Source organism: Mustela nivalis, assembly GCF_964662115.1.
Source record: "Mustela nivalis genome assembly, chromosome: 20".
NCBI classification, from domain to species: domain Eukaryota; kingdom Metazoa; phylum Chordata; class Mammalia; order Carnivora; family Mustelidae; genus Mustela; species Mustela nivalis.
This window is the reverse complement of record NC_139039.1, coordinates 6,802,778-6,829,342: the sequence shown is the minus strand read 5'-3', so window position 1 is coordinate 6,829,342 and position 26,565 is coordinate 6,802,778. Positions and strand designations below refer to the sequence as shown.

Sequence of the window (26,565 nt, the reverse complement as noted above, 5' to 3'; positions counted from 1 at the left end):
TTATTTATTTATTTATTTATTTGACAGAGAGAGATCACAAGTAGGCAGAGAGGCAGGCAGAGAGAGAGAGAGGAGGAAGCAGGCTTCCTGCTGAGCAGAGAGCCCGATGCGGGACTCGATCCCAGGACCCTGAGATCATGACCTGAGCCGAAGGCAGCGGCTTAACCCACTGAGCCACCCAGGCGCCCCCCATTTACAATATTATTAAAATAAAATTTTAAGGATAAATTTAACAAAGGATGTCTAATACCTTTACACTGAAACTAAAACAGAAATGCAAACATGTTAAATGAAACAAAATAAGTGGAGAAATATGTCATGTTTACCTATTGGAAGATTTACTATTGCTAAGATGTCAATTCTAATAAAATTTATAGATTAAAATACCCAATCATAAAACCATGCAACTTTTATATATTAACAACTTGATTCTAAAATATTTGCAAAAAGTGTCAGAACAGAAAAAAAAATCCCAGAAAAAGAACAGAGGGACATCTTTGTCCATTTGACTTATATTGCATTTACTTTATTATATAGTATGTACATATAGAGATTATATATATATATATAGATAGATAGATAGATAGATTGTATATTATAGATTATATTTAGTGTGGCATTGGTAATTGTATCTATTGCTTTATGGTTAATCAATTTTTCAAGGAAAATATAGGTAGTTCAATGAAGGAGGAAATCAGTTCAAAACATTGTACTGTAAGAATTAAATATCCAAATAAGATCAAATGACACTTAAAATTTCAACTTAACAGTTTATAAGAAGTAATCATAAATCTGAACATATAAATGAAAACTATATATCTTCTTGAAAGAAGCAGAGAAATGTCCATATGACCTTAAAATAAGCAATAATTTCTTAGATAAGACATGAAAATACATATCAATACAAGACATGAAAGGCAATTTGGACCTCATGAAAACGTTATAACATGTACAGTATTTACTAAAAATAGGGTATTGAGAAAAAGTGTTCTTTACAGAGGTCACACTTTCTTCTCCTCTATATTATCAAACTGTTCTGAAAAGAAACTGTGAAATAAAAAGTTAATAATGAAGCAAAGGAATATTCTGGAAGTAGGAAATATTTTGGAGGGCACTTATGCTGTCAACTTATCTACTTTATTTAAAATCTTGTTAATTATACAATTATAAAAGAGTTAAAATTTCGTATGTTAATAGTCATATTAAAATAAAGAAATATCTTTATTATATTCTTAGTAATTGCTTTTAAATCACTGATGTTTTCTCTCCTAGAAAGAAGCTACATTGAGGATATTTACCATTCTAAACCTACCAGATGGCCATTTTTCTTACTTATTCCCTTTTTCATTATTCTCTGTGTACTGATTATCACCCTGGTAAAAGTTTATTTCCAAAGGAAAAAATGGAAAACTGAGGAGTATACAAGTGATGAGTATATTGATTTCATATTTCATATGATTTAATATTTAAGATTTATTACTTTTATAATTTGTTGGCATATATATGACTTATTAATAAAAGCATCATGATATAACTAATAACTCAAAATTAGGGAGAATATTTAAATTTATATTAAAATATAATAATAATATATTAATAATTAGTACAATGGATGAAAAACAGAATTTTTCCAAAAGTCAGCAATTTTAATTTTAATCTTATAACTAATTCTGTTTGGTTAAAATTAAGTGGAAATGATTTTTAGTTAATGTTTACCTCCATTTACTTTTGATCTTAACTATTAAATATATATAAGCATTATTACTTTATTCTTTAATATTTTTATATTTCAAAGTATTTTATGATTTTTTTTAAAATTTGTATTTATTTATTTGACAGAGAGAGAGATAACAAGTAGGAGAGAGGCAGGCAGAAAGAGAGGAGGAAGCAGGCTCCCTGCTGAGCAGAGAGCCCCAATGCAGGGCTTGATCCCAGGACCCTGAGACCATGACCTGAGCCAAAGGCAGAGGCTTTAATCCACTGAGACACCCAGGCACCCCTCTTATGAATATCTTATTAAAAGAAAGCAGAAATCTTAAAAAATAGTCTTTCAGGCAGTTAAATAGATTGAGAGGCAACTAGAGATAGAAAAATTTAAAAATCAATAAATAATAGACTGAAAAATCTAGTTTGTAGTCAAAGCTAACCTAATGAAAAATAGAACAAATAGTTTTTCATTACTTTTCATTAAAAGACCTTAGAAATATCTGAAAATTTGCTTCAAAATAAAAATAATATTAAAATCAGCTTACTTCAGAGAAATTGCTACAAAATAATTTTTGTCTTTGAATTTTATATCTGTGCTATTCATTTTATTTAATATAAGTAAATTTTATTAAAATATTAAAATTGATAAGATAATACCAAAAGGGAATACATTTCATAGAAATGTTTTGATAAATTTATGTAAAATTGCTGAAATAATGTGTGTGAAATAGTTAACATAATTCAACATTAAAGGAATATTCATATGTTGGATGACTGTATTATGGAAAAACTGATAACATATCTTGAGGGGAAAAGCTAGTAAAAGTAGTAGTAATAAATATGGCAGAAGGTGAATCACGAGAAAGCTTAAGTCTATTTAGCTACTTTTTACAAATATTGAAATTATGAAATCATTTTTAGGTAAACTTGTATTACTGTTTTTTCTCATGTTAGGATTATTAGTTGAGAGGTGTTCTCAGTGGCAAGATATTCTCAAGTAGTAGCTGGTCTCAGAGTATCAGATCCTAAATAGGATTTCAAAGCTGTTTCAATATTGATGGTGTATACAGAGTTTTGTAGAACAAAAAAAATATAATTTAAATGATTATATTTATTTTGAAACATATAGGCAACTTGAAAGTGAGAGTGAAACTAAAGAGTAACCAGGAAAACCGAATCCATCATATCACAGTGAGTATAAAATAGTTTAGGGGTTGAGACAGAAATAGAGAAAATTTAATGTATCAGATAAATGTAAATAATATAAATATATATTAATGATGGTAGTTATATAGCTACATATAATAAAATTGAATTGGAAAATATTTTTCAATATTGAAAACTAGATCACAGGCACAGTAAACTATAAATGACTTTTTAATTTGCCATTTTAAAACTTCTTTGCACTGTAATCTTTTAAATTTTTTCTAATAATATCTAATCCTTTAGCATTTGTGTGTTCAGAAGTTGGTTATGAATAAATCACATGATAGAACTCTTTCTTATAATTAGGGTATCCTCATGCTTTTTGTTGAATTGTCATTTTTAACTTGATTGATTAAATAGGTAACTTTTCCCCTTTTATTTATTCTTCCAGAGTAATTATCTTCAATGGACAGGAAAAATGGAAAAACAAAAACAAAACTACATGCAAGGCCTGATTATCTGGGATTCAAAAACCTGCATATTAATAGTTATGATAGATAAGAACATATAGATGATTTTTAATATAAATATAATATACATTTATGTTTATATATAAAATTCCTCAGATGAATTATTTGTAAGAAATGCATACTTATGAGTTTTTATATTACATATTTCTTATTTTTAAAGCTATCTCATACTAATCTATGCCTATTCAACATAGGCATAGGCACTAATAACTCTGTTATTAGTAGGAATGTGATACAGTTGATAATATAATAAATCTAATACCATGACTAAAGCTCACTGTTATATTTTAAATTGCAGTGCTATGTAGTTATGTTATAGTCGGGTCTGCTACCAATCAAAAAACAATGACCCTAAGAATTGGAAAAAAAGTCTCAATTTTATGCTGCCTGAAAAAGACACAACTCAGTTATATAAAGGTTCAAGTTAAAGTATGGGAAGATATATACCACAAAACTTTACACAAAAGAAAGCTTGATAGACTTTAACACTGAAATAAAAAAGATAGAGATAAAAATCTTGCCATTTGCAACAACATGGATGGAACTAGAGCGTATCATGCTTAGCGAAATAAGTCAAGCAGAGAAAGACAACTATCATATGATCTCCCTGATATGAGGAAGTGGTGATGCAACATGGAGGCTTAAGTGGGTAGGAGAAGAATAAATGAAACAAGATGGGATTGGGAGGGAGACAAACCATAAGTGACTCTTAATCTCACAAAACAAACTGAGGGTTGCTGGGGGGAGGGGGTTTGGGAGAAGGGGGTGGGATTATGGACATTGGGGAGGGTATGTGTTTTGGTGAGTGCTGTGAAGTGTGTAAACCTGGTGATTCACAGACCTGTACCCCTGGGGATAAAAATATATGTTTATAAAAAATAAAAAATTAAAAAAAAATAACACAAAAGGTTATTCTTTTTTAAAAGATTTTTTCTTTATTTGAAAGAGAGAGATATAGAGAGAGAGCATGGAGGGGAGGGCAGAAGAAGAGGGAGAAGCAGACTCCCTACTAAGCATGGAACCTGACATGGGACTCAGTTCCAGGACCATGGGATCATGACCCAAGCCAAAGGTAGATGCTTAACTGACTGAACAACCTAGATACCTACAAAGGGTTATTCTTAAAAGGAAATTACAATAGTACAAATGCATTGGTCAGAGTACTCCAGAGAAGGAGAACCAATAGGATATCAGTGCTTGAGAGATGATAGAGGTGATATAGGTGATAGATGATAGATAGATGATGATTGATAGGTAGATGATAGATGATAACAGTTAGATAAATAGATAAATGAGAAGATTTGTTATAGAAATTGGTTCATATGTTTATGGGGGCCAAGAAGTCCCATGATCTGCCATATGGATGCTAGAGAAACAGGAAAGCTGGTTGTATAACTTACTATGGCTCTAAAACTCTGAGACATGGAAAACCAATGGTGTAAGTTAAGGTCTGAGTTCAAAACCTGAGAACCAGGAGTGCCAATGGGTGTCCAAGGGCAGAAGAAGGTGGATGTCTTATCTCAAGCAGAGAGCAGCTTCACCTTTATTCCAACTTTTTTTTTCTTTCTTTCTCTCTCTCTCTCTCTCTTTCTTTTTTCTTTTTTTTCCCTATTCAGGTCCTCAACAGGTGGTAATGCCTATTTCCATTGGTTTTACTTCCATTTCTATTTTTTGGAATTGTTTGAGAAGAATTGATATTGATTCTTCCTTAAATATTTGGTAGGAATCCTCTGAGGAGCTGCCTGGCCTTGGAATTTTGTTTGTTGGGAGATTTTGAATATTAATTCAATTTCATTGCTGGTTATCCATCTGTTCAGGTTGTCTTTTTTCTTGTTTGAGTTTTGATAGTTTGTATGTTTCTAGGAATTTATCCATTTCTTCCAAATCATCCAATTTTTTGGCATAAAATTTCTCATAATATTCTTAGAATTGTTTACATTTCTGTGGTATTGGTTACTTTTCTCCTTTGTGACTTTATTTATTTAGGTCCTCTCTTTCTCTCTCTCTCTCTTTTGTTAAGTCTGGCTAGGGGTTTGTTAGTTTTATTAATTTTTTCAAAGAACCAGCTCCCAGTTTCACTGATCTCTTCTACTGGGTGTTTTGTTTTGTTTCTATGTCATTTATGCCTGCTCTGATCCTTATTCTTTTCTTTTACTGGCTGTAGGCCTATTTGTTGTTGTTCTAGGTCATCTAGGTGTAAAGTTTTGTTGCTTACTTGAAATTTTTCTTGCATCTTGATGTCGGCCTGTATTGCTATATACTGCCCTATGATGACTGCTTTTGCTGTATCCCAGAGGTTGTGGATCATCATGCTTTCATTATCATTTACCTCCATTTTTTAAAATTTATTCTTTAGTAGAATGTTCTTTAACCTCCATGTATTTGGGGTATTTCTAAATTTTTCTTGTGGTTGACTTGAAGTTGTATAGTGTGTTGGAAAATATGTATGGCATTATCTCAATCCTTTTATATTTATTGAGGACTGATTTGTGACCTAGTATGTAAGATCTGTACTGTGAAAACTATAAAACATTGATGAAAGAAATTGAAGATGACACTAAGAAATTAAAAACTATTCTCTGCTCATGGATTGAAAAAACAAATATTGTTAAAATGTGTATATTACCCTAAGTAATCTATGCATTTAATGCCATCTGTATAAAAATACCAACAGCATTTTTCACAGAGCTAGATCAGACAATCTTTTTAAAAAAATATTATATTTCTGTATTTGAGAGAGAGAACATAAGAGAGCAGAGAACACAAGTGAACAGAACAGTAGGCAGTGGGAGAAAGAGAGGTAGACTACCCACTTAGTAGGGGAGCCTGATACAGGGCTCAATCCCAAGACCCTGAGATCATGACCTGAGTCGAAGGAAGCTGCTTAACCAGTTGAACCACCAGGCACACCTAGGTCAGACAATCTTAAAATTTGTGTGTAATTACAAAAGATGCTGAATAGCCAAAGCAACATTGAAAATAAAAGCAATGCTGGAGCCATCACAATTCCAGATTTCAAGTAATATTACAAAGTTATAGTGATCCAAACTATATGGTGCTGGCATAAAAATGAACGTATAAATCAATGGAACAGAAGAGAAAATCCAGAAATGAACCCACAACTATATACTATATATTTCACAATGAAGGAAGGAATATCCAGTGAGACAAAGTCTCTTCAACAAATTGTGTTAGGAAAATTGGAAAGTGACATGCAAAAGAATGAAACTGGACCACTTTCTTACACCATTCACAAAAGTAAATTCAAAATGGGTGAACAACCTGTGATACATGAAACCATTAAATCTTAGAGGAGAACACAGGCAACAAGTTCTTTAACATACACTGTAACAACTTCTATGTATGTCCTGAAACAAGGGAAACAGAAGAAAAATAAACTATTGAAACTTCACCAAAATAAAAAGCTGCTATACAGTGAAGGAAATGATCAACAACACTTTAAGTTAACCTACATAACTGAAGAAAATATTTGTAAATGATTTATCTTATAAAGGGTTACATCTAAAAAATACAATGAACTTATCAAACTCAACACCCAAAATGAATAATACAATGAAAAAATGGGCAAAGACATGAATATTTTTCCCAAGAAGATATACAGATGTCCAACAGACACATGAAGAGATGTTCAACATCACTGATCATCAGGGAAATACAAATCAAAATTACAATGGAAAATCAACTTACACTTGTCAGACTGACTAACATTAATGACACAAGAATGGACAGAGATGTTCATGAGGTTGCAGAGAAAGGGGGACCTTCTTACAATTGTTGTTGTTACAATTGTTGGTGGGAATGCCACTCTGGAAAACAGTATGGAGTTTCCTCAAAAAGTTAAAAATAGAGCTACCCTATAATCCAACAATTGCATTACTAGGTATTTACTAAAAGGATACAAAAATACTGATTCAAAGGGATATATACATCCCAATGTTTACAGTGGCATTATCAACAATAACCAATATATGGAAAGAGCCCAAATGTCCATCAAGTGATAAATGAATAAAGTGTTGTATATATAAAATGATGGAATATTCTTCAGCCATAAAACAATGCAATCTTTCTATTTGCAATGATGTGGATGGAGGTAGTATCATGTTAAGCAAAAAAGTCAGAGAAAAACATCATATAATTTCCCTTATATGTACAGTTTAAGAAAGAAAACATATGAGCACAGAGGAAACAAGAAAGAGAGGGGACACTTCAGTGGCTCAGTCAATTAAGCATCCAAATTTTGATTTCAGCTCAGGTCATGATCTCTGGGTGGTGAAGTTGAGCCTCATGTCAGACTTAATGCTGAGCATAGTGCCTGCTTAAGATTCTCTCCTCCTCCCTCTGTCCCTCTCCTCTCACTTGAGTGGTCTTTCTAATTGCAAATAAATAAATAAATATCTTTAAGAAAGGCCAATACAGACTCTTAACTATAGAGAACAAACTGATGGTAAATAGAGGAGAGGTGGGTGGGGGAATGAATTAAATGGGTGATGGGTATTAAGGGGTATACTTGTGAGGGCAACTGGGTGTTCCATGTTAAGTGAAGAATCACTAAATTCTACACCTGAAACTAATACTAACAGTGTATGTCAGCCAACTGGAATTTAAATTAAAACTTACAAACATTATTGAGTAAAGCTTATTGACTCACAAACATTAAAACATTTTCTTCTATTTTTTTAAAGACTTTTATTTATTTTTGTGAGAGAGAGTGAGCATGAATGGGGGATAGGAGCAGAGGGAAAAGCAGACTCCTCACTGAGCAGGGAGACCTACGTGGGACTTGATCTCAGGACCCTGGAATCATGAACTTAGCCAAAGGCAGATGCTTAACTGACTAAGCTACCCAGTCATCTTAAAACTTTTTTTTAGTGTCACTCCTGTGTATCTCTAAACTAAACTAAACTAAACTAAACTAAACTAAACTAAAGCCATTACTCTCAGGAGAAGAATACATAACTGGCCTAACATAGAAAAGAAGGACGAGACTAGACAAAATGCCAAGACAGAGGAATTCTTTCAAAATGAAAGAATAAGATATGTTTATGGCCAGATATCTAGACACAACAGATAAGAGTAACAATCATAAAGATAAAACAACAGATAAGAGCAACAATCATAAAGATATTCACTGGGCTTGAGAAAAGAATGGAAGACACCAGAGAGAATCTTACCACATAATTTAAAAAAAGTCAGAAATGAAGAATGCAATAATTGAGATTTAAAACAGGCTTGATGCAATGAACAATTGTCTGGAAAAAGCAGAGGAATGAATTAGTTAGTGATATAGAAGAGAAAATAATGGAAAATAAGGAAGCTGAACGAAAGGAAGAAAGAAGAAATGTAGAACACAAGACTAGACTTAGGGGAACTCTGTGACTCCATCAAACATAATAATACTCACATTATAAAAGTCCCAGAAGAAGAGGAGAGAAAAGGAGGCAGAAAATTTGAAGAAATAAGAGCTAAAAAAAAAAAAAATTCCCTAATCCGGGGAAGGAAATAGACATCCAGACCCAAGAGGCACAAAGAACTATCAAAATCAACAAAAGCAGGCCAATATCAAGACATACTGTAATTGCATTTGCAAAATACAATTATAAAGAAAAAAATGAAAGTGCAAAAGAAATCCTTAACTTACAAGGGAAAACTCATAAGGCTAACTGTGGATTTCTCAACAGAAAGTTGGTTCAAGCCCAGTTATCATGTAAGATGATATATTGAAAGTGCTGAATGGGAAAAATGTGCATCCATGGATACTCTATTTAGCATGGTTATCATTCAGAATAGAAAAAGAGATAGAGTTTCCCACACAAACAAAAATTAGAGGGGTTCCTGAACACTAAACCAGCCACACAAGGGTCTAATTCCATTCATTTGTATATGGATATTGTTTTCCCAGCACCATTTGTCTTTTCTCCATTGAATAGTCTTTCCACCTTTCTCAATAATAATTTGACCTTATATGTGAGGGTTTATATGTGAGGGTTTATATCTGGGCTCTATATCCATCCATTGGTATACATGTCTGTCAATACCATTTTCTTCTGTAGATTTTTAGTTAGTTTTGAAATCAAGAAGAGTGGGTCTTCCAATTTTTCTCATCTTTATAAAGGTTGTTTTGGCTATTTGAATTTTAGGATATATTTTCCCACTTCTCAAAAACTGCTGATTTTGATAGAAGTTGCATAAATCTGTAGACTTCTGTGGGTAATATTTGCATCTATTAAGTTGACTAATCCACGAACATGGGAGTCTATATTTTCTTTAAACTTCTTTAAACAAAGTTTTCTTGTTTTAATTATAGTTCTTTCATCTTTGTTGTTTATTCATGAGTATTTCATTCTTTTTGATGTTATTGTAAATGGAATTGTTTTCTTTTTTGGACTTGTCATTGTTAAGTGTGTGGAAATGTAATTGATATTTTGGTATTGATTTTGTATCCTGATGTTTTGCTGAATTTATTAGGTCTAGCAATTTGGGGGGACATCTTTAGGATTTTGTATGTATAAGATGGTATCATCTGTGAATAGAGATAATTTTTCTTTGCAATTTGGATCTCTAGTTTAATTTTCTTGCCTAATTGCTTTGGCTAGAATTTCTAGAATTTTGTTGAAAAGAAGTGGCAAAAATGGGCATCCTTGTCTTTTTCCTGATTTTAGGGGAAATGTTTTCAATCTCTTACCATTGAGCATAATGTTATCTATAGGTTTTTATATACATCCTTTATTATTTTGAGGTAGTATCATTCTGTTCTTACCTTGTTGTTTTTGTCATGAATGGGTGTGCTTTTAGTCAAATGCTTTTTCCACATCATTGATGTGAACATGTGGTTCTTTTTTTTTTATTTTATTAGTGTGGTGTGCTGCATTTATTTTGTTTCTGATTAATAAAAAAAAATACAAACTATTTTATATTACTGAATTTTATAACTATATTTGCTACAAACTGTATATAAAACAAACCAATGAGATACTTTCGTTATCCTTCCTCTATTGCTTGAGAATAAAAATGTATAATTTGCCTTCCACATCCTGGAAATCATGTAATATTTTCTTCATGTACCATTACTCAAAGCCCCAATCTGTTTCAACAAAAAAATATATCTGCACCTTATTGGTTATAACAGAAATATAAAAAAATAAATTCTTTGCCTTATAGCTAAGTAATCCATAAAATACTTTTTAAAGTCTCACAGTACTTATATGCTAGGTTCTATTTTATCCATTTTACGATTAAGGGAACTAAAGATGTTAAGTTTTTTTTGACACATAGCTAGTAAGTGATGGATATCTGGAAGCATCAGTTCCTTTAACTCATTTCAGCTTTTTCACCAGTATTATATACACATATCTCAGTGCCCAGATATCTTTTGCTAACCTTTCTAATTAATATTAAAAACTTATATGTAAAATCTCTCAAGCTTTCAACTAAACATATAACCTGCAAAAAAAAAAAATCTGGTTTATATTTTGCCTTCCATTGATTGATTTTTTAAAAGATTAAAAAAATATATTTTTAAGTAATTACTACACCCAAGGTGGGGCTCAAACTTGCAACCTCATGAGAGTTGCATGCTCTTCTGACTGAGCCAATCAGGTGCCCCTATATTTTACCTTTTAAAACTTATCTACTTCAAATTTATTTCAAACAATGTTACAGAATAGTCAGTAATTACTCAAGTATTCTGTATTTTCAAATTTGCCTACTTGCTAGGATTTTTTACCCCCAAATCAATATTCATAGATCTCACTTGATCATTTGAATTAATGCCCAAAATGAAAAAAAATTCAGTGACTCTAAGGTTCACATTCTCTGCTGAGGTTGAACAAATGATACTCTGCCTTGTTATTTCAGTTCTTATACAGAGAGTATAAAAAAAGTATGGAGCAATGCACTGTATTGCAAGATCACATCGAGGGGCCATTGGAGAGTGTTTGAATCTCAACTCTAGCATCTATTAGTTGGGTGGCCCCATGCAAATCACTTTGCACTTCTGAACCTCCTTTGCTTCTTTGTAAATTAGAGAAAATAAAATCTCCAAAGGATGGGTTGCTTTTAGAATTTCAGATTATATATATGATTATATACATGAGATATATACCTATGATTCAGCAATGATTGATTCAGCAGGAGCTAATTCAGTGTGGTGGGTGTTTATGAAACATAGCTACCACAATCATCAAATGTATTAGTATGATCGCACTTGTATAAGAATATTTAAAATCAGGGGCGCCTGGGTGGCTCAGTGGTTTAAATCCTCTGCCTTCGGCTCAGGTCATGATCTCAGGGTCCTGGGATAGAGCCCCGAATTGGGCTCTCTGCTTAGCAGGGAGCCTGCTTCCCTTCCTCTCTGCCTGCCTCTCTGCCTACTTGTGATCCCTGTCGGTCAAATAAATAAATAAAAATCTTTAAAAAATATTTAAATTCATAATTTAATAGATAAAAGACTGGTAAGTTGTATAGCCCTTTTGTGAGATAGAATTATACTTATATATTACTTGAGGAATAGTTTTTAAAAGTTAAATATCAAAATATAAATGCTCTCATTCAAATATCAAAGCTCTTTAACAAGGTAAATATGAATACAATTTTACGAATGATTATGTATGAATTGATTTGTCCCATATAGTCCAAAGAATAAAAAGTACAGAAAATACAAATAATGATTTCTTATTGCATGCATTTTTTAAAAAGATTTTATTTATTTGACAGAGAGAGCACAAGTAAGCAGAAAAAGTACAGAAAATATAAATAATGATTTCTTATGGCATACATTTTTTTTAAAAGACTTTATTTATTTGACAGAGAGAGAGATCACAAGTAGGCAGAGAGGCAGGCAGAGAGAGAGAGGGAAGCAGGCTCCCCGTTGAGCAGAGAGCCAGATGCAGGGTTCTATTTCAGGACCCTGAGATCATGATCTGAGCTGAAGGCAGTGGCTTTAACCCACTGAGCCACCCAGGTACCCCATTATTGCATGCATTTAAGAAACTTTGCCATCATTGCTGTTTGTCTCAATCTTCTGTGGCACTGTAATTTGTAGAAGTTGTGTTTCAGGATGTACAGTAAGGAAAACATGTGTGAGTGTAAGGGTCTACTTAGACAGAGGAAGCCATTTTGTTGTTTATGCAGTAAACTTAGATTGACCCTGCCCCTCCCAGAGGAACTTACTTAAAAACAAGTCTGGAAAACCAGTCCCAGGTAGCAAAGCCCAGATACAAGGGTGGAGACATCCAATCAGTAGGGCACGCATATATCTACTAGGGTAAATTGAAATTCAATTGGCCACCCGTGTGTGACCTAGCATGACTGTGCAGTTTTCTCTATGTGTTGCAATCTCATTGGCCACCTGTGTGTGGCCAGGCTCAACCACATGGCCTTTGCTCTGTAAAAGTTAGTCTGTGAAGCTGGGAGGGGTTGCCGCTTTCTAAGAGACAGCCCCAGCCTGTCAGTTTGATTCTCAGTGCTTGGCACGAAATAAAGATTTGCTTGACCTTCGCTTTGTATCAGTCTCGCTCCTTTGATTACGGACCTAACAGTGAGCATTCCCCAGATGCTTGGAAGCATCCTTATTCCTCGAGTGTCCTGTCATATCCCATCACTTTTTGAACTTTCAAGCCCCATCTCTCTCTCTCTCTCTCTCTCTCACACACACACACACACACACACACACACACACACACAGGCACTCACTAACCCGCCACAAAATCAGACCTTGTACATGACAGGAAGAGGCTACCTCTACCACCCATACACTTTGGGGCAGGACCCTGCCACCATCCAGAGACTTTGGGACTTGACCTCAGCCACAGCAGGTGAAAAAGTGCTGCTTTTAAGGCCCCACTTCCCAGAAGATGCACACCCTCTCCTCCCAAGTTCAGGGTCAGGCAAGTGAGGAGCAACTGTCCCAGTCCTGCTCCAAGCCTTCCAAGAAGAAAGCCCAGGAGGATGCTGACTCTAAGCTGGCTGTGACAAGACACCGGGCTCTCCCCAGCTGGACCCGGGGTTCTGGAGCAATGTTCTGGGGCCCGCCATGCCCAGAGGCTCTGTGGATGTGGCCCTCTATGGAGAAGTGTCCTTTCCCTTAAGATGGCCCACGAAGGTCAGCCTGCCCAGGCATGAGAGGATAGAGGCTCAGCAGGAGAGACAGCATTGCGCAGCCTGCTGGTCTTAGCACGGTGGCGGCTGTTGGCTGCTTAAGGGAGGCGGCTCCCGTGGGACCCTGCAAACTCCAGTGGGTGGGGCAGAGGAGTGCACGGTTTGTGGGGAGGTGGAGGAGCGGGGGAGGGGGGGGCGGTGGGGAGGGGGCACAGCTGCTCCGCCCATCCCGCCCCTCTGTCGAGTTGCTTGCACAGTTGCAGTCCGGGGAGCCCACCCACCGCCCCTTGCACACAGGAAGCCATATGCCAGCTTGTCCTCTGCCCTCGTGGGCTTGGGCTTTATTTTTCAAACTGCGGACATCGGAAATGTGTTCAGGGATGGCATAAGGGTCATAAAATGCGTTTTCTCCTTTAGTAATGGGCCATTTGCTGGTGAAATGTTTGGCAATTTTAATAGTCCACATTGTAGTTTTCTGGCACAATGACTGAATTACTGTGGTGAAGGAAAACAGAAAATGGAAATTCACAATATGTTTGGCAGCAAACAGTTGCCTGTTTTAACCATATCTACTACTGAATTTATAATTTTAAATCTCAGGTGAAAACACACGTAAAAAGAACACTAAAAATTCAAAAATCAATTCTATTATAGATAAATTTGATTCTTACAAAACTAGAGTCCAAATAAAACACGAAACAAATTAAAAGATGTGTATATTATTCTAGTATTGATTTATAATTTAAGCATGAGGCAAAGTAATTTTGGCTATGAAATGACTGAAAAACAAATTATGTTCATTCAATTCTGTACACATATTTCTTAGAAAAAAATCTATGTTTAGGAGACTAAGTGGTCCTTTGGCCATTTTTTAATCAGGTGCTTGTTTTTGTTGTTGAATCTGAGGAGTTCTCTATATAGTCTAGATTTTTTTTTAAAGATCTTATTAATTTGACAGAGATCATAAGTAGGCAGAGAAGCAGGCAGAGAGAGAGGGGAAAGCAGGCTCCCTGTTGATCAAAGAACCCGATGCGGGCCTCAATCCCAGAACTCTGGGATCATGACCTGAGCTGAAGTCAAAGGTTTTAACCCACTGAGCCACCTAGGTGCACCTATAATCTAGATATTTATCCCTTATCAGATATATGCTTTCCAAATATTTTTTCCCATTTTGGGGGGTTGCTTTTTACTTGTTGTTATTCTGGGTATATATCCAAAATAACTGAAATCAGGGTCCAGAAGAGAGATTAATATACTAATGTTCATTGCGGTATTACTACAGTGACTAACAAATGGAAGCAACCCAAGTGTCAATGACAGATGAACAGATAAGCAAAATGTGGTATGTACATACAATGGAAAAGTTCAGTTTTTTTTTTAAAGGAAGGAAATTCTGCAATATGCTACAACATGGGTGAACCTTGAAGACATTATGCTAAATAAAATAGGCCAGTGATAAAAGACAAATACTGTATGACTCCACTTACATGAGGTACCTGGAGTAGCCAAATTCCTAGAGACAGAGAGCAGAATTGTTGTTGCCAGGATTTGGAAGAGGGAGAAATGGGGACTTAATGGATATAGAATTCTAGTTTTGCAAAATGAAGAATTCAGGTGATGCTTGGTGGGGATGTTTGCACACAATGTGAAGACACTCTATAGCAATGAACTATACACATTAACATGGTTAAGATGGTAACTTTTTATGTTAGATGTAGTTTACTACAATAAAAAGTTAATTTGAAAAAAAATCTGAAGTTAGGCAAGTAACCAACCTGTATACTAAACCATGAAATGATAGTTCTTTCCAAGTTAACTTTATTGCCTTTCAATGTGTGAACTGCATATAGATTCGGAAAAAATTTTCACTTATTTAAAACAGAATTACCTAATTTCAATTTCATAAGGACTATTTTTCAAGTTATTCTTAAATTATCCTCCCATGAAAAGTTGTGCTTATATATCTTAAAATAAATACCTATAGAGAGATTCAAATATTGATTGCTCCTCCTGTTTGTAAATAGAAACACAAAAACGGGTTTTTAAAGAAAATTTAATTTTCATACTTCTTCCTAAATATTTGTTTCAGTAGCAAATAATATAATATTTAATCCTAAGATATCTATGTCTGCTTATTTTGCTTAAGTATTTACTTCTTGGTCACCTGTGTCACTCAGTTAAGCATCTGACGCTTGATGTCAATTCAATTCATGATCTCAGAGTAATGAGATGGAGCCATGTCAGTTCCATGCGGAGGCTGGAGCCTGCTTAAGATTCTCTCTTTCCTCTCTCTGCCTCTCCTTGCCACTAGTACTCTCTCTCTCTCAAAAAAAAAAAAAAAAAAAGAAAAATTATCTATATACCAAACAGGTCAGAGACTGAAGGAAAGCAGATTTGCATAAGAGATGTCATAAAGAGATGCATAAGAGATGTTATAAATTCATTATTAGCATGATATACAAAATTCTTTGGAAATTAGTTAATTTGTTTTCTCTACATATATCAAATGTAGTTACAGAAAGGATGTAACAGGGATGCCTGGGTGGCTCAGTGGGTTAAAGCCTCTGCCTTCAGCTCAGGTCATGATCCCAGGGTCCTGGAATCAAGTCCTGCATTGGGCTCTCTGCTCGGCGGGGAGCCTGCTTCCTCCTCTCTCTCTGCCTGCCTCTCTGCCTCCTTGTGATTTCTGTCTGTCAAATAAATAAATAAATCTTAAAAAAAAAAGAAAGGATGTAACATCTGAGTTTTGAACCATAATTGGATCAATAAATGACTTGTATAAAGTCAGTAATTTTCTCCTAAGAGTAATATTAAATCACCCAAAATCTGTAAGTGTGAATGAATGGTATTTCATCTCAAAAAATAAAACAAACAAACAAACAAATAAACAAGCAAACCTTATCATTGTCCTAGGGATGGTAAGCTAGGAATAATGAGGACTGAAAATAGTAAAACTAATTAGGAGAATTTTGCATAGTTTAGGCCAGAAAAGTCAATATCCTCATGGCTAAACCATGAGTGTGTGGGGGGGATAGAAATATGAGAGGCATTTTGGAAAAGTAATTAAAAATAGTATCTCTATCAACCCACCCGAAATCCTCTTCACAAAGGTAGAAAGGAACAAAGCAGTTTTATTATTGAATAAGTGCTAAACTGAACAGGTGTATTAAGGAGATTGCAAGGAGAGGAAGAAATCTTACCCTTTTATTTAACAGGACAGATACAGTCCATTTCATACATGTTAACTTTCTTTATCCAAAGTATAAAGAAAAATTCTAATTTCTTTAGGATAACCAAGAAGTTACAGCTTGGAACCAGACAACAAGGTTAAATTCCCAAGGAGCCAGAGACACAGGAAGCTATCTTCCTTAATATTTATATTTGAAAGAGATACCTGCCTACAAAGTCCTTAAGGAAAATATTCCTAGAATGTGAAATTGACAACTTTTATTTAGTTTTCAAGAAGAATTACATACATCTCAAAGAGACAGAGAATGGATTAATAGTTACAGTTATCTAAGGAAATAAGTTAAGAAAAGGAAGTTTGTGTGTGTGTGTGTGTTACTTTCTTTCAAGTGTGTTGCCTAAGAAAATTAATATTTTATTTCATAGGTTTGTATTTACACTTAAGAAATACAAGGAACAAAATAGGTGTGTTGACTAATTTCAACTCAGATGATAATACTACCAATTTTAGGAGAGACAAATTTGTGCAAGAGTGGGGAGATAATCAATTGGGTTGAAGACTTGTTGAATTTGAGGCCCTTGTGAACCAGCAATAGGTTGTTGGAGACAAATTTTGATCCTTACAATTTGAATTAAACACTTAAAGTGATTTGAAGGAAAGACAGTGAATTAGATAACTTAAGAAAAAATACATAGAATGAAAAGTAGATGTCCAAAAGGAGTTTATGGATCATACAGATAATTTCAGTGATTAAGGGAACAGCAGTCAAGAGAGAAAATCAAACAAAGAGATTAAAAATTGAGGTAGGTTAGTAATTAGAATGTTAATATTGTGATTTTTTTCAAATGATTTTCTTGCACCTGTTGAGTTGATCTTTTAAAAATCCAATCTAATATTGGTTGACTATTAAGGTAAACCAACTTTGTATTCTCTGGATAAATTACATTTGGTCATGATATATTATCCCTTTTTATATAACGTTGGATTCAGTTTGTTAAAATTTCCATCCACTTTCATGAGGGATACAAATTAATAATATCTTTCTTACATTGTTATTTATTTGCCTCCCTCATTCTTAGAGAGGGGAGTTCATGCCCACCCCTATCTGGGAAGCCTTTCCAGAAGAGTAAACAATCTCCCCTCATATGTCCCAGGCATCCCTCAGATCTCTGCCTTCACCCTTTGTGTGTCCTGCCCACACCCTGTGTGTGTGTCTTCTCTCCTGGTAGTGCAGTGCACCTGTGTTCTATCGCAGGCAGGCAGGCTGAGTTTTAAAACTCTCAACTTTAGGGGCCTGGTGTGGCACAAGCCTATGTTGGCCTTCTGGGGGAAAATCTCACTGCTTTGCTACTAACATAGGTTTGCCCTACAAGAGCAGTTGCACCAAACTGCAGTAGAGTGGAGTTTGGAATAAAGGTGTGTCTGCACCCATGCTGAGTGGAAGGGGAAGGTAATGGATCTCACCAGGTCTTTGGTTCCTGGAGAGGAAATGCACCTCTCCCAGATGCACTCCAACAAGGGAAAACCTTTTCTCCCTATATATCCCAAGGGATGCTCAGATGCCACTATTTGTTCCTGGGCTATCTTCCTTTCTTCTCCACATGAGCAGTGCCAACACCCTCAGGGCTCCATACCAGCTTCACCATGGACCTCTAAAACTCCAGTCTGTGAGCCTTGCTGATTTAAAAAAAAAAAAAAAAAACTCATGAAATATCCAGTCAATGGCTTTTTGGGAAGTGTTTTCCTTGTAAGATCCCCTGTGTCCTTCTCTTTCTCTCTCTTCATGACCAGGGTTTCCTCCCCTTGGCAGCATCTGCTACCTATTTCTCCCCTAAATCACATCTTCACACCCCCTTCCTTCCATATTATGGCTCCTTCTCTCCTAGTTGTGTAGTTTGTTCTGTTCATCCTCATATTGATTTCTTGGATATTCAGAATGAGTTGATATCTATCTACCAAGTGTTCTATTAGTACTCCAACATCTTAGCTCCTCCCCATTTCTTCTTGAATAAGCTTTGATAGTTTTTGTCTTTTAGGAATTTGTCCATTTCATTTAAGTTGTCAGATTTATTAGTATTAACACTTTTTATAATATTTCCTCAGTATTCAAATTGGTAAAGGAAAAGTCAAACTCGCTCTCTTTGCAGATGACATGATACTTTATATGGAAAACCCAAAAGACTCCACCTAAAACTACTAGAACTCATAAAGCAATTCAGAAATGTGGCAGATTACAAAAATCAATGCACAGAAATCAGTTTCTTTCTTTTACACTAAAAATGAAAATATAGAAAGGGAAATTAGATAACTGATTCCATTTACTATAGCACCAAGAACAATAAGATACCTGTGAATAAACCTAACCAAAGAAGTAAAGGATCTGTACTCAAGGACCACAGAGCACTCACGAAAGAAATTGAAGAAGACACAAGAAGATAGAAAAGAATTCCATGCTCTTGGATCAGAAGAATAAACATTGTTAAAATGTCTATATTGCCCAGAGCAATATATACTTTCAATGTCATCCTGATCAAAATTCCACCAGCATTTTTCAAAGTGCTGGAACAATTTTAAAATTTGCATGGAACCAGAAAAGACGCTGAATTGCTAAGGAAATGTTGAAAAAGAAAAACAAAGCTGGGAGCATTATGTTGCCAGATTTCAAGATTTACTACAAATCTGTGATCACCAAGACAGCATGGTACTGGTACAAAATAGACACATAGACCAGTGGAACAGAGTAGAGAGTCCAGATATGGACCCACAACTCTATGGTCAACTAATCTTTGACAAAGCAGGAAAAAATACCCAGTGGAAAAAAAGACAGTCTCTTCAATAAATGGTGCTGGGAAAATTGAACAGCTATGTATAGAAGAATGAAACTCAACCATTCTCTTACACCATACACAAAGATAAACTTGAAATGGATAAAAGACCTCAACATGAGGTAGTAATCAGAATCCTAGAGGAGAACATAGGCAGTAACCTCTTCGACATTAACCACAGCAACTTCTTTCAAGACATGTCTCCAAAGACAAAGGAAACAAAAGAGAAAATAAACTTTTGGGACTTCATCAAAATCAAAAGCTTCTGCACAGCAAAGGAAACAGTCAAGAAAACAAAGAGGTAACCCACGGAATGGGAGAAGATATTCACAAATGACACTGCAGACAAAGGGCTGATATCCAAGATCTATAAAGAACTCTTCAAACTCAACACACACAAAACAGATAATCACATCAAAAAATGGGAAGGAGATATGAATAGACACCTCTCCAAAGAAGACATACAAATGGATAACAGACACATGAAAATCTGTTCATCATCATTAGCCATCAGGGAGATTCAAATCAAAACCACATTGAGATACCACCTTATACCAGTTGGAATGGAAAAAATTAACAGGACAGGAAACAACACGTGTGGGGGAGGATGTGGAGAAAGGGGAACCCTCTTACACTATTGGGGAGAATGCAAGTTGGTGCAGCCACTTTGGAAAACAGTGTGGAGATTCCTTAAGAAATTAAAAATAGAGTTATCCTATGATCCATCAGGCAATTGCACTACTGGGTATTTACCCCAAAGATACAGATGTAGTGAAAAGAAGGGCCATATGTACCCCAGTGTTCATAGAAGCAATGGCCACAATTGCCAAACTGTGGAAAGAGCCAAGATGCCCTTCAATAGACGAATGGATAAAGAAGATATGGTCCATATATATAATGGAGTATTACACAACTATCAGAAAGGATGACTAGCCAACTTTTTTGGGTCCATGTCAATACATGGATTGGACTGGAGTAGACTATGCTGAGTGAAATAAGTCAAGCAGAGAGAGTAAATGTGGTACTTATTTCTGGAGCATAAGGAATAACATTGAGGACATTAGAAAAAGGAAAGGAAAAGTGAATTGGGGGAAATTGGAGGGGAGATAAACCATGAGAGACTGTGGACTCTGAGAAACAAACAAGGTTTTGGAGGGGAGGGGAGTAGGGGGTTAGATGACCCTGGTGGTGGGTATAAAGGAGGGTACATACTGCATGAAGCACTGGGTGTGGTGTATAAGCAATGAATGAATCTTGGAACACTGAAAAAATAAAAAATAAAAAATAAAGCAATGGGGGAAATCTCGTCATTACTAATAAAAAATATATATGAAAGTGAAAAAAGTTCCTCAGTATTTTTTCATTCTCTATAAGATCTGTAATGAGGGATCTTCTCTCATTCTAGATATTTGTAATTGTTATCTATTCTCTCTCATTCCTACCAATGTGGCTACACAGTTAGTACTTTTTTTTTTTTTTAAAGATTTTTTATTTCTTCATGTAACAGAGAGATCACAAGTCAGCAGAGAGGCAGGCAGAGAGAGAGGGGGAAGCAGACTCCCTGCTGTGCAGAGAGCCTGATGTGGGACTCGATCCCAGGACCCCGAGATCATGACCTGAGCCGAAGGCAGAGGATTAACCCACTGAGCCAACCAGATGCCCCAGTACTTTTTTAATGTTACCCAGAAAACAATTTTTGTTTCACTGATTTCATATTTTTTTCCTGTTTTCCATTTTGTTATTGCTATTTCCTAAACTTAATAATTTCATTTCTTGGGGCACCTGGGTGGCTCAGTGGGTTAAAGCCTCTGCCTTCAGCTCAGGTCATGATCCCAGGGTCCTGGGATCGAGCCCCACATCAGGCTGTCTGCTCTGCGGAGAGCCTGCTTCCTCCTCTCTCTCGCTCTGCCTGCCTCTCTGCCTGCTTGTGATCTCTGTCTGTCAAATTAAAAAAATAAATAAATAAATAAATAAAAAATAAATAAAAAAAATAATTTCATTTCTTTTTTACATGGGGTTGAATTTGCTCTTCCTTCTCTAGTTTGTTTGTTTGGAAGCTTATGTAATTGATTTAAAATTTCTTACTTTCTGATATAAATTATTAAGAGTGTAAGTTTTCCCTTAAAGTACTGCTTTATATATATCTGACAAATTTTATCATATTTTTTTCAATTAGTGTTCAAATATGTTCAATTTCCTTGGTGATTTTTTCTTTGATTAGTGAATTACTTTAAAAAAATGTGTGCTTTCCAAACTGTTTTAAGATTTTTTTACTGTTATTGACAAGTGTAATTCTCTTGTAGTCTTTGTTTAGACTACATATTTTTCATGATATGAATTTGTTTGAATTTACTGTTACTTTTTCATGGCACACATTTGACCTAACTTGTGAAATGTTTCAGGTGTATTTGAAACAAATGTGATTTCTGCTGTTGTAGTGAGGTCTTCTGAAAGATCATGTGGCTAATTAATATTTTTCATTTCTATTTTATTCTTACTGTTTTTAAATCTATTTGTATTGAGAGAGAGATGTTGAAACTTCTAATGATATTTGTGGCTTTTTCTCTTATGCAGCTAATAACAGAGCTTCAAATACATAGAGCAAAGGCTGTCAGAACTGAAAGATTTTATGTGCTCTTAAAGACTTGATCCTTTTATTATAATTATAATGATCAAATTATGCTTTTGGCATAAAATAATATTTCTTCTTCAGACTACTTTGATAGAGATACAGTCACTTTAGCTTTCTTTGGGTTGGTGTTAGCATGGTACATCTTTTACTTTTAACCCATTTGTTTCTTTAGATTGAAAGTGGATATCTTGTTGATAGTATATGTTTCTCTTGATTTTATCCAATTTTACATTTTCTGCTTTTTTAAAAAAATTGAAATAGACTATTTAAGTTTATTGACTTGATAAGGTTGTGTTTCAATTTAATACCTTGGTATATATTATTATTGTCATTTTCTTTATCCTCTTTTCTAGATTCTTGGAAATCATTTAATAAGCTTTTGGGGAGCCAAAGTTAGTTTTACTTAATTTTTTGGAATAATTATACATCTATAGAAAGTTTAAAAAATTTTACTGGGAGTGTTCATGTGTATACCCTTCACTTAGTTTTTGTTCATGGTAAACACTTGCATGATTAATTACATTGTCAAAAGCAGAAAATCAACATTGGTATAATCTGCAGAGTTAATTTGGATTTCATGATTGTTTACATGAACTGACATGTTTATATGTATATAAGTGTATCCTATCTTATTACACATATAGATTAGTGTGTTCAACACAAAATCAAAATACAGAATTGTTCCACACCAAAAAACAAACAAACAAACAAACAAACAAACAATAACAACAACAAAAAGCATACAAACCCTACATAGTACACCTATCTGCCTTACTCCCATTTCCTAATCACTGGTAACTACTAATTGGTCTTTATTTCTATAATTGTAATGCAAGTACTTTATATAAATAACTTCATATAGTAGCTCTTGAGCTTTGGGGTTTTTTTCTCATGTAAATACCTTGATATCCAGCAAAATTGTGCCATGTATTAATAATTTCTTGCTATTCCTGAGCAGTACCCATGGTATAAGTGTTCCATAGTTTGTTAAATGAGTCATCCATCAAAGGATTATTTGGATAATTTTTAGTTTTTATCTATTAAAAATAACATTGCTATGGATGTTCATTTACAGGTTTTTTGCATAATTGTAAAAGTTCTCTCTAGGATAAATACCCAAGAGTAAAATTGTCAGGTTTTATAATAAGGCTAAGTTATATGTCATAGTAGCTATATGTTTTGTATTTCCTCCAGCAATATATGAGTGATCTAATTTTCTTTATCTTCATTAGTACTTACTATTATTATTATTATTTTAATCTTAGTCAATCTGTTGGGAAAAGTGTGATATCTCATTGTGGTTTTAATTAGCATTACTCTAATGACTAATTATGTCAGGCATTACTTAATGTGCTTGCGTGCATCTTTATACATTCTTTGGTCAAATCTCAGTTCATGTCTTTTCCCTTCGCTAACCAAATTTCTTTTTAATTGTCGATTCTGAACTTTAAAATATTTTACAGATAAAAAAATTTTGTTGGATATATGGTCTTTACATTTGGATATATGGTAATATATATTATATAAATATATTCCACCAGACTGAAGCTTGTCTTTTTACCTTCTTAACAAGCTATTTTTTAGATCAGATATCTCTAATTTTGATCACATACAAATTTTCCTTGTGGATCATCATTTGTTTCCCTCCTCCTTCTCCTCCTTCTTCTTCTACTTTTTAAGATTTATTAACTTGAGAGAGATAGAATGAGTAAGAGAGAGAGAGAGCATCAGCAGAGAGGGTAGGGGGATAGGAAAAAGGAGAAGCAGACTCCCAGCTGAGCATGGAGCCAATGGGATCAAGATCCAAGCAAAAGGCAGATGCTTAACCCACTGAGAAACTCAGGTGACCCTCATGATTTGTTCTCATGTAAAATAACTCTTGGTATAGTCCTAGATCCACAGAATTTTTTTTGTGTTTTCTTCAGAAATTGCATAATTCAACTTATTAAATTTGTACCCATGATCCAATTTTTTTAAACTTTTATTTTTAAGTAAATGTATATTCATAGGAAATTGCAAAGGCATGTACAGAAAGGTTTCATGTACTTTTTATCCAGTTCTCCCATATTAACATGTTGCCTTACTATAATATGAAAGCAAGATAACTGACATTAATACAATCCACAGAATATGCTCAGAGTGTACCATTTACACATGTATTTGTGTGTGTTTAGTTTTATGCAACCTGATCACATGTGTAGCTTCATGTAACTATAATCACATCAAGATACAGAACTATACCATCAAAAAAAGTTCTTGTTGCTACTCTTTTGTAGACATACTCACCCACTCTTCTCATTATCCCTAACTCTTGGCAACTACTGCTGTATTCTCCAAACCTGTAATTTTTAATGCAGCAAGAACTTTATATAACTGGAAGCATAGTGTATATAAACTTTTGAAAAGGGTTTTGTTTCACTTAGCATAGTTCCCTTTGTGTCCTCAAAATTGTTTCTATCAATACTTTGTTTTCTTTTATTATTGTGTAGTATGTGGTAATATGGATTTACCATAAGTTGTGTAATGGTTTATGCATTGAATGACCTTGATTTACAGATTAAGATATGGTGTATTAAGGTATTGTGAACATATGTTCTCAAGTTTCTGTGAAAGCATGATTTTCATTTCTCAAAGATAAATGTCCAAGAGTGAAATTGTTAGATCTGTAGCTCTCTGAAGGAAAATGATTTATTGGGAACAGGAGCAGTTCAAACCTAAGGACACTGTCATACACTATGAAGATTATGTTGGGTACACAAGGCTTGTAGTTCATGAGAAAAAGCTAAACTAAAGACCATCTAAAATTTTAACAGAGAGAACCAGAAAAAAAAGAGACAGCTAAGAAAAGTCTTTTGGGGTCAGAGAGAGACAATCCTCAAAGGCTACTCTTGCAAAGGCAATTGGATATATTGGATCAGACAGTAGGGCAATTTGTGATATCTGAGGAGCAATATGGAGGCATCATATTATAGGGAAAATTCATTTTGATAAAATATTCTAGTTAAGTCATTAAACAAAAAATCAAACAAGAACAAGGAGCCTTGTGTGAGTGTGTAGTGGGTGGGCATAAGTATCTAGAATTGCTACCATATTAATGTATTATCTAAGATTTCCAGATTCTAATAAAGATGTTATAAACTGCAAGGAAAGAGGAAATTGTGACCTACACCCAGGGAAAGAAGAGGAAACAAATTATCTGAAAAATCATAGTTGTCAGATTTAGAAGAAAAAACTTTAAAGCAGCTGTCATAAATAAAGCAGCTGTTCCATGAATTAAAGGAAACCATAAAAAAGGAAAAGAAAGTATTGTAATAATGTCTTATCTAATATAGAATAGCAATACAACAAAAGAAAGCTGGGATATACAAAAGAGACCTTAAAACAAAGACTGTAGTAGAGACAAAGAAGGCATAAGGATAAAAGGGTCAGTTCAAGGAGAATATAACAATTGTAATGCACCTAAATATATAAAGCAAATATTAACAGACCTACCAGGAGATAGAGCAATACAATAGTAGTAGGAGACTTTAATACCCCACTTAAATCAAAGGAAAGATCGCCAAGACAGAAAAACCATTAAGGAAACATTTGCCTTAAATGATACATTAGACCAGATGGACTTAACAGATACATACAAAACATTCCATCCAAGAGAAACTGAATACATATTTTTCTCAAGCATATATGGAACCTTAGTGTAGACCTAGGTTACAGCATAAATTAAGCTATAGATACCTGGAAAAGATAGATCTAGTTCTACATCTCTAGGAGAGATGATATATTAAGCTACAAAAAGGTCTTAATACATTTGAAGAATGAAATAATGTCAAGCATCTTTTCTTATCACAATGGCATAAAACTAGAAAACAATTACAAAAAGAAAACTGGGAAGTTCACAAATATGTGGAGAGTAAATAATATACTACTGAACAACCAATGGGTCAAAATATCAAAAGAGAATTAAAATAATACCTGAGCATATAAAAATGGAAATATGACTTACCAATTTTATGGGATGCAACAAAAGCACTTCTAAGTGGGAATTTCATAACAATATATGCCTACATCAAGAAACAAGAAAAATCCCAAGTAAACAGCATAGCTTTACACCTCAAGGAACTAAAAAAGAATGAACAAATCCAAAGTTAGTAGAAACAATAAGATAAAGATAGCAATAAAATAAATGGAGATTAAAAAGACAATAGAAAAAATCAATAAAACTTAAAGCTGGTTCTCTAAAAAGAAACACAACTAACAAAGTTTGATACAATCACTGAAGAAAAAAGAGAGGAGTTTAAAAAAATTGGAAATGAAATATAAGGTATAACTGATGTCAGAAATGCAAAAAATTGGCACGCCTGGGTGGCTTGGTTGGTTAAGTGGCTAACTCTTGATTTCAGCTCAGGTCATGAACTCAGGTTT

General features: G+C 34.4%; 2 protein-coding genes across 10 annotated transcripts in view; one reads left to right on the top strand and one right to left on the bottom strand.

Annotated features, from left to right (window-relative positions):
• Positions 1–3,644, top strand: part of ADAM2 (ADAM metallopeptidase domain 2) — a 142,177-nt gene extending 138,533 nt beyond the window's left edge. For 2 of the 5 annotated variants that reach the window (XM_082715328.1, XM_082715326.1), the window contains exons 19-21: positions 1,273–1,425; positions 2,837–2,898; positions 3,305–3,644. In XM_082715328.1, the coding sequence (XP_082571454.1) occupies positions 1,273–1,425; positions 2,837–2,898; positions 3,305–3,424 (335 nt within the window). In that variant the 3' untranslated portion in view covers positions 3,425–3,644. Of the gene's footprint in view, positions 1–1,272; positions 1,433–2,836; positions 2,899–3,304 lie in introns of those variants that run through there. The other 3 variants (XM_082715327.1, XR_014306693.1, XR_014306694.1) reach the window with 3 other exon arrangements.
• A 10,179-nt stretch (positions 3,645–13,823) lies between these two features.
• The window catches only part of ADAM18 (ADAM metallopeptidase domain 18), a 202,947-nt gene continuing 190,205 nt past the window's right edge, over positions 13,824–26,565 (bottom strand). For all 5 annotated transcript variants that reach the window (XM_082715332.1, XM_082715335.1, XM_082715336.1 and 2 more), the window contains one exon: positions 13,824–13,994. In XM_082715332.1, coding sequence (XP_082571458.1) covers positions 13,952–13,994 — 43 coding nt within the window. In that variant the 3' untranslated portion in view covers positions 13,824–13,951. The remainder of the gene's footprint in view (positions 13,995–26,565) is intronic.